The sequence below is a fragment of the Monodon monoceros genome, unplaced genomic scaffold, assembly GCF_005190385.1.
Source record: "Monodon monoceros isolate NGI ecotype Baffin Bay Population unplaced genomic scaffold, NGI_Narwhal_1 Super_Scaffold_16, whole genome shotgun sequence".
NCBI lineage: Eukaryota > Metazoa > Chordata > Mammalia > Artiodactyla > Monodontidae > Monodon > Monodon monoceros.
In genome coordinates this window covers 110,321,695-110,330,195 of record NW_021703772.1, presented here as the reverse complement: position 1 = coordinate 110,330,195, position 8,501 = coordinate 110,321,695, and the positions used below count along the sequence as shown (strand labels likewise).

At 53.1% G+C, this 8,501-nt stretch overlaps 2 protein-coding genes across 6 annotated transcripts in view; one reads left to right on the top strand and one right to left on the bottom strand.

The window, feature by feature from the left end:
* Nucleotides 1–3,450, top strand: part of ARHGEF4 (Rho guanine nucleotide exchange factor 4) — a 113,544-nt gene extending 110,094 nt beyond the window's left edge. For 2 of the 3 annotated variants that reach the window (XM_029225280.1, XM_029225279.1), the window contains 3 exons: nucleotides 748–991; nucleotides 1,661–1,738; nucleotides 2,285–3,450. In XM_029225280.1, the coding sequence (XP_029081113.1) occupies nucleotides 748–991; nucleotides 1,661–1,738; nucleotides 2,285–2,436 (474 nt within the window). In that variant the 3' untranslated portion in view covers nucleotides 2,437–3,450. The remainder of the gene's footprint in view (nucleotides 1–747; nucleotides 992–1,660; nucleotides 1,739–2,284) is intronic. The other variant, XM_029225281.1, reaches the window with a different exon arrangement.
* A 256-nt stretch (nucleotides 3,451–3,706) lies between these two features.
* FAM168B (family with sequence similarity 168 member B) overlaps nucleotides 3,707–8,501 on the bottom strand; it is a 34,965-nt gene continuing 30,170 nt past the window's right edge. For 2 of the 3 annotated variants that reach the window (XM_029225356.1, XM_029225358.1), the window contains exon 7: nucleotides 3,708–8,482. The gene's annotated coding sequence lies outside the window, so the exon portion shown is untranslated. Of the gene's footprint in view, nucleotides 8,483–8,501 lie in introns of all 3 variants that reach the window. The other variant, XM_029225359.1, reaches the window with a different exon arrangement.

Below are 8,501 nucleotides of genomic sequence, written 5' to 3'. Positions count from 1 at the left end.
GCCCTGCTGCCCAGAGAAAATCACACACACACACACACACACACACATACACACACACGATTCCTCTCCCCAGGGCCCTGCTGCCCAAATGACACACACACACACACGCACACGTGCGCGCGGTAGGGGGCTGTCTACAGAGTGAGCCTAGTGGCCCAGGGATCAGAGGGTGGCCCTCAAGAGTCTGACCCGCGTGCAGTGCTGTTAAGAACACCCTCCTTCCTGAAGAGCCCCTGCTCGCTTCTCAAGCCAGCTCTTCTCTTCCTGCAAACCTCAGCTTCCCCTTCCCAACCCTGGGATCCTCTGTTCCAGCTGCCTCCAGGCCTCCTCTTTGCTGCTGGCTTCTACTCCCCTTTCAAAACATGGCACAAGTGGCTGGGCAGCCCTCCTGAGCGCTGGCTCTGGCCTGGCCTCGGTAGACTGATGCTCTCCTTTGCTGCGCACTGTGGGCCCTGGCCTGCTGCCTGTCTCCATGGCTGCCTCCCCGTGAGGCTGGGGGTGTTTAGAGACCCCCAGGCCAGCCAGTAAATGTTAACTCAAGGAGCGCCTCCTTCGCCATGGGTTCAGCATGTGGTCGTGGGCCGAGCCAGGCTCGCTCTCCCTCCCGAGATCACTTTCTGCAGCCCACTGGCCCTTCTGGTCACAGGGCAGAAGGTGAGGCAGGGCCTCGGACGCAGTCAGGAGGATGGTTCAGGCCGCGGGGCCAGGCAAGCAGGCGGGCCGGGGGGCTCACGGCGTCTCTGGCAGGACCTTCTCCGCCGGGACGTGCTCTACTACAAGGGCCGACTGGACCTGGATGGCCTGGAGCTGGTGGACCTGGAGGACGGGAAGGACGGGGAGCTCCATGTGAGCGTCAGGAACGCCTTCCGGCTGCGCTGCGGCCCCTCGGGGGAGAGCCAGCTGCTGTGTGCCAAGAAGCCCGAGCAGAAGCAGCGCTGGCTCAAGGCCTTCGCCAGGGAGCGGGACCAGGTGCGGCTGGACCAGGAGACAGGTGCGAGAGCCCGCTTGGCCTGGCCCCACCGCGAGGGCCCACCCAGCCCTCCATGCCCCCGTGCCGGGGAGCCAGCATGACCTTGGGACTGTGAGAGGCCGGTCTCACACGGGCAGAACCTCGGGGTTTGGCGAGGCTCCAGGACACGTCGTGGCTTCGGCCCCAGGCGTGGGTCACTTCCCCCCGCCACACGCATGCACACACTCCATAGGGTGGGAGCCTCTGCTCAGTTGGAGTGGGAGGTGGGCGCCGGCCTCCAGAGGCCTCCCCCTGCCCCACGTGAGCACGACATTCCCCTCCTGTCCTTGGGCCCCTGGCCATCACGCTGGGCGGTGACCAGGTCGGTTCTGGATCTGGCAAAGGAGCTGCCTCCACAGGTCCGAGAAAGGACAGTAGGCACCAGCCACGTCGGTGAGCCGGGCAGGGTGAGCGACGGGGCAGGGCGACGAGGGAGGCCACGGAGAGGTGCACCAGAGCGCCCCTGCGGAGCACGTCCTCCGCCTGGGCGGCCGAGCCAGGCTGGTGGGGCAGGATGCTGAGCCCCCGAGTACCGTGGGCAGGGCCGGGTGCACAGAGACTGCACTGGTGCCAGGACAAGAGGACCGTGGCGGGGGGGAGGAGGGGGTTGTGGGAGGGCAGCTGTGGCTCTCATTTGTGGCCCCTTCTCAGGCTTCTCCATCACCCAGCTACAGAGGAAGCAGGCCATGCTGAACGCCAGCAAGCAGCAGGCTGTCGGGAAGCCCAAAGGTAAGCAGGTGGTGGTCCCACCTCCACCCACGGCAGCCCGGCCCAAAGCAGGGTCAGCTGGGCCTGGGTCCTCAGAGGTGCCCACTGCCCTTTGCAGGTCTGTGTTCCCAAAGGTTGGTGGTGAGGGGCCGCTGGTGAGGGGAAGCCTGCTTAGGCACGCGGTGGATATTCCTGCTCTCCAGCCCCGCAGGCTCCCGGGAGCAGCACAGTGCTGTTCGGTGCCAGCTTTTCCTTCCCCAGGCAGGGCTGCTTCCTGGCAGCCGGCCTAGGCACCTCGTGGCAAGGAACTAACAGCCTGTTCCTACAGAAACGTTAAACGCCCCCCTCCCCCAAGAGCAGCTCCAGGCCTCACGCCTTCCCACGCCCCCTGGCCATCCCCCCTGCAGACCACGGAGGGCAGCCCAGGCCCTTGGGTGTGGTCAGCCCCAGGGGAGCAAGGGTGGGTGTCGGAGGCAGCCCAGGGACGGCCCGCTGCCCCCACAGGCTCTGCCCTGTGCCACCCGGCTCCCAACACACCTCCGACCCCTGCTCTCTTCCCCTGCCCAGCCCTCAGCCGGCCCTACTACCTGACACGCCAGAAGCACCCAGCTCTGCCCACCAGCCTGCCCCAGCAACAGGTCCTGGTGCTGGCAGAGCCCAAGCGGAAGCCGTCCACCTTCTGGCACAGCATCAGCCGGCTGGCGCCCTTCCGCAAGTGAGCCCACGCCCCGCCGATGGCACCATCTGGACCTGCCCCGCCGGCGGGCCTCCAGCTTTTCCTCCCCGGCCTTCCTCTGCCTGTTTCGCAGACTGGAGGTGGGAGGTGCGAGGTGCCCCCATTCCCGGTTTCCTCCCCACTACTGGGGCGCTGGAGACGCTGGCTGGAGAGGCAGGCCCCCAGCACGTGAACCTCCCGCCACCCTCTCGGCCTGTGCGGGGCCTCCTGGGAGCCACAGCTCAGAACCACCCACCAGGCCAGCACATGTGAGAATGCCGCTTTGGACCCTCTTCTCGGGACATCTAATCATCCCTCCTGCCCCTGGTTTCTCTGGGCAGGAGACGTCTCTGCCTTCGGCCACCTGCAGAGCCAGGCTGTGTGCCCCCCTGCCCTCCTGTTCTCCTTGCAGGCCCCCAGCTGGTGGACCAGGCAGCCTGCGTCCCTGGTGGGTGGGAACCAGGAATTCTGCACACAGAAACATCTGGCCCAGAGCCCACCCGTTTTTGCTTCCCAGCCCCTCTCTAGACACTCCTGGCTGCTGGACACCCTCTCTTCACTTGTGATGTGTTTTGTTTATAGTGGAAAGAAAACCATAGTCAGCTGAATACTTCTGTCAGGGTTTGTGACCAGTCCACCTGTAGCTGTGGGGTGATTCCAGAACCTGGTTCCAGTATTTTTTGTTCAGATTTTGTTTTTCTAACGGTAGAGAAAAAGAATTGTTAGTGACACGGAAAGACTGCCTTACCCTAAGTGAGCGTGAGAAGCCATAAGGACTGAATTCTGTGGCCCGGCACTCAGGACTGACCCACCCAGAGGCTGGTGGGCATGTGGGTTGGAAGGAAGCCTACATCCCACAGAGGAGGGGCACCAATGAGTGTGGCCAGGGCCTGGCTTGGGGCACGGAGCCGCCCCTGTGGCCCACGGGAATTCAGCAGCATGTACAGTCACTCTTGCACTACACCTTCTCCAAGCCAGAAACCACATTTAATTTCATAAAGAAACTTGTGAAAAATAACCTGGCTGCCGGCCCTTGTTTTCTGTGCATTTTCTCGTCCCCTCGCCACGTATCTGTTTCTACCCCAGGCCTTTCCTAAGACTAGAGGAATGAGCTAGGCCCCCAGGGCTTTGGTGGACAGAGGCTTCAGAGAGGCTCTGGGTAACTGGGAGCTGTCTCAGCACCTCCCTGCCTGGCTACTTCCAGAGTCAGTCTGCTTAGCTGAAGTGAGTTTGGGGGACAGGCAGTCCGTAATCTTTCTGGGTCTCACCTTCCTCCTTGGTGAAATGGGGAAGGATGTGTCTTCCTCCCAGGAGGACCCAGGCCACAGGACCACAAGAGGAGGAACAAGGGTGGCTTCCCTCCCCTTCCCCACAACCTGCTACCTTCATACCCGTACACACTGCCCAGGTCACTGGGGCTGAGCCTGAAACCCCTGGACTTCCTAACTTAAGAGACGCTACACCTTCCATCCAGGCCAAGCCACCTGGAGACAAAACCTATGGGGAAAAATCATGAAAATCACAATATGCAACACAAGTCAATCTTTATTGAAAACTGCAGTATTAATACATAACAATTCTTGTTACAATAAACGTGCTTTTAAGAATTTTAAATCTGAGCTCATCTACTCATCAGATTGCATAAAAAATTAAAATAGTACGAATTTACACATAATGGAATTGGCTCAGGATGGGTGTTCCGTTCCTTTGTATTGATTGACACCTTAAGTTCAATGCAGAGGTGAGGGGGGCCTTTAACACTGGAAGACAATGCTGACTTAAGTTTTTAAAAAGTACTATGAGAACGGTCTAAAAAAAAAAAAAACAGTATTCTGAAATCGTTTTAAAAAAAACAAAAACCAATTTCCTAGTCAGTAACAGTGGCTCCCTGGGGTCTCTCTTGAGTGGCCGTCACAGTAACCCCGCCAGGAACACATGAGAGCTGGCCTCAGGTCCAGCCCAATTAGTCTACCAACCACTGGTCTGCACGAGGACCTACAGGAGACTCCAACAGGGCTCAGGAGGCCAAGCCAAGACACTTGTCATCTCCAACACACCTGTCATCTCCAACACACCAATCCTGGGAGCACAGCATCCCCTGAAGCTCACTGCAGGCTCCCTGCACAGAGATGCCAGCCTCTCTTCCGTCTCCCTTGACGTTTGATCCCGGGGATTCAAATAAGATTACCCCAGAGGTTTTCTGTTCAAGTGAATAGGGTGGGGAAAGAGACAAATCCTCTGAAACATGTAAGATCAACTCTGCAACTTTCTACCTGAAAAGATCAGACCCTCCTTTGCAGCGTGTCCTCTGCAGGCTCCTTTCAGAAAGCTCAGGTTGAGTAACAAACAGCTCAGGACAAAAAAACACACCAACATGTGAAATGTGCTAGAGAGGAGAGTCACGTGGGCCACCCTTCCCCTATGCCAACCACTCCTCTCTAGAGACACACCCGTCCTTAGAAAGCACCAAGAGAAGAACCAGAAGCTGCCCCCCACCTCAAGCCCCACACCCTTAAGCCTGCCCTTGCACGGCCAGAGGAAGTCAGGCAGGCGTCCCGTCTGGGCAATGCCCAGGCTGGCAAGAACGGGGGTGTCCAGCCGTTAGCTGCCAGATAGGGAGAAGGTGGCCCAACTGGTCAGAGTAATACTGTTTCCAAATGTTTACAAAGGACAGGTGAAGAAGTCTGGGTTTCCTTCTTAAAAAGCAGGCCCCAATACTGATGCGTCTGGTGCCTGCCATCCTTTCTCCACCTGCTGGCAGGACAGCACTACCAGAGATTAGTACATCCCAAGCCCCAAGAATCTGTTTCCTCTTGTTTGAAGTGCCGATGCCAGCAGATGGAGCGAGGCACTGCATGCCCAGCCTGGGAAGGGCAGCGCGCATACCGACCAGTTGTCTAGCCCACAGCTCAGAACCACATTCGACTCCTGTAAATACTACATTTGCATAGCACTCAAGAAACAGTCACATAATACAACTGGTAGGCTTAATAACCAAACCAATAAGAATGCTGAGAAAAGGTTGAACACAAGAGACATAAAAGATTCTGGAAGCGCTTCTGTGCTTGTCACCATGAATGGCCCTGGCCCGGATGCTGGCCTCAGTTCTCAAAGGCAGCAGGATGACGGGACCATCACTCATCGTGAAACGTTCAGTCACCTGGCCCAGATCCAAACAAGATTTCCCTAAGCAGAGAAACATACCTTCTAAACCTTAGGGGAAGGCTGAAGAATAAAATTTCTTAAAAATATTCATGAAAAAAAAAAAATATATATCCATGATGATACCTATGTTTATAGGAATTAGTTCCTTTACTTGCCTGTCTCAACTTCTAAAATAACTGTAATTTAGCTGAAAGACTCTCAAATTAGGAATGTCACATATAAAAAATGCAAAATTTCTCTGAATGTTCTACTATTGTGCTTAGGATATCAAATTATGCAACTTTATAACAGAAGCTCTATTCCTTAGTTAATTTTACTGGAACTAAATGCTGCTAAAATTACAACATATGATAGTTTTGTTACTATTCATTATATCCAGATTCTCACCTGCTAGCAAGATCTACCTTCCATATTTGGTAGCTGATGCCGATAGTTTCAAAATTAAAAAGATTTCCACAGAGATGTATTCCATAATGCAAAAGTATCTGATGAAGTCTCCCAACTCAACTTCACAAAAGGGAAATAAGATTTTTTAAGAAATTACAGGGGGGAAAGTGTTTATAAAGCTGATGTAAATGGGGAGAAAACGAAACCCACTCTTTTCTTTCTCTTGAAAACACCATTTAATTCAGTGCTCGTGAAAACACTCACCCTGTGTGTGCCAAGTCTCAGGCAAGCTGGAAGAAACAGCCTATATAATTTCTCATAACTTCCTCCTGAATTCAAATGAGTCCAATCCTTACAGGTAGTGGCATGTGTGTTTCTGTGTGCGCGCACACTGGGACGTTTAAAAAGCATATCCTAAACTCTTATTTTCTCCTATCTTATTAGGCTAAACTGGGGAAACCAACTTCTCTGTTCAGCCCCTGGAACCCTTAGAACATATTGATATTACAAACCGTCCACTATACAGATGGAATTACCAACAAAGAGTTGAAGTGGACAGTGTGCCTGGGGTAAATGGCTGCTACTCTCACACACACACACACACACACACACACACACACGAATACACACATACAAAGGTGGGTTAAGTGCTCTTGAAGCAATTTAAAGTACTTATCAGTAAACACACTATGTTACAGACATTAGAAATAAATCTTCTGTTTACAATGATCCATGCAAAAATATTCCTAAAACTCTTATAAAATAAAATGTGAAAAAGAAAACTATGAAGAGTACTTACTATAAAAAATAAGGTTACCAAAGGCTCAGGGGTCAGGTATCCACTCACCATCCAGGGCTGAACGCCACCCCAGTGCCGGAGCCCTGACCAGCTGCTCAGGGAAAGGCGCCCTCCCCACCTGAGGCCCACAGCGCTTGAAACGACGACGGGGTGGAGCAGGGGCACCCCCACCCCTGACAGACCGCTGAACGGGAACAGCCCTCACCCCCCACCCCCTCCGACTTCATCTGAGGACAGATACACACACACCCATCGATACAAGTTGGGCACATTTAGGCAAAAAATCCTCTTGGTTTCTTATGTACAATATTCAGATTTTAAACACAAAATCCTTTCTGTGATAAGTTCTGGCAGGCAAACACGTTCTGATGCTGCCTGGCCCTTTGCTGTCCACACGTGCTTTGTGCTGAGTGTCCCCAGCCACGAGAAGAGATGGCCAAAGGGGCTCACAGACAACAGGCGCCAGCCCTTTCCTCACACCTCCCCACAGCCATCTCCACGAGCGCCCTCCAGGTGGTCTCAGAGGACAAGTCCCCATCAAGTGCATGGGCCGAAACACAGCCACAGCCCTGCCTCTCTACAAGGAACAATCAATATCCAATAAAGTTCTGTTCCCCTTTAAAAGTTCTTAAATATACAACTTTCTTCATAACACACAGCTGAATGAAGTCTTTGCCTTCTTCGTGAGAGGGAGAACAACAATGCCTACATATGTTTTCAGGTGACTCAGACATTTCCCGGGGGGGTGGGGGAAGGGGGGAAAGGAATGATTTTTCTAAGCTAAATAAAGGAGAGGCCAATACCTCCTCCAAGTGTGGCTGGTTCTCTTTCACATATCTCCCATCCCAGGAAAATAATTTAGCTCTACATAGGACTTTTCCATTAAACATATAGAAAGCATCATCTCTATCTGTAAGAGATTTGTAATGAAAATTTAGATGGCAGAGAAAATTGCTTTGCTGATACATAAACCACCTTGTGTCCCTAACTGGATTCACGGTAATCCCTAAGGACGTCCACATCACACTGACCCCACAAGCCTAAATGGAGAGAAAGCCATTAACCTGGCTGCACCCCAAGCAGCGGTGGCCTCCCCACACTCTCCCCGTCCCTGCAACTCTCTCCCAGTGCAGTCCGTGCAAAAGGAACAGATGGGTGGAAACTAGAAGTCCACGTTTCCAACTGGCAAGCCACGTCAACCCCAAAAGGCTGAAGAATCATCAAAGAGATTTCAGATGCTCTATGAAGAAATTCACTTTAACACTTACAACTTTAAGACTTTGCATACATTACAACAGTGCATTAGTGATACAAGTTGTAGAATACTTTTCCATTCCTTTGGATTTTGCATATGATGGTTCTGCATCAGTCACTGCAGGTAGATGGAACAAGCTTTGTTTTTGTGTTTGTTTTTTTTAACATGCATTCAACTAGATATGATTCAGAACAGATTAACACTCCCTTTTTATCATTACAGTTAGCTAAAAAATTGCCTGGCAGCCCACCAAACAGGATTTGCTTTAAGACCAACCCACAGAGTCAGTTGGAGACTGAGGGTGCTAGGACCTGCTGGGTCGGCCGTAGTAGTGTTTAGCTAAGTGTCGAGAGCATTAAGAAGAAAGTCCTGGTTGGAGGCACAAGGCCTGCAGCACCAGCTGTGGAACCTCCATGATGTGACTGCACAGCTCCATCCACAAACCTGGGGGGTGGGGAGAAAG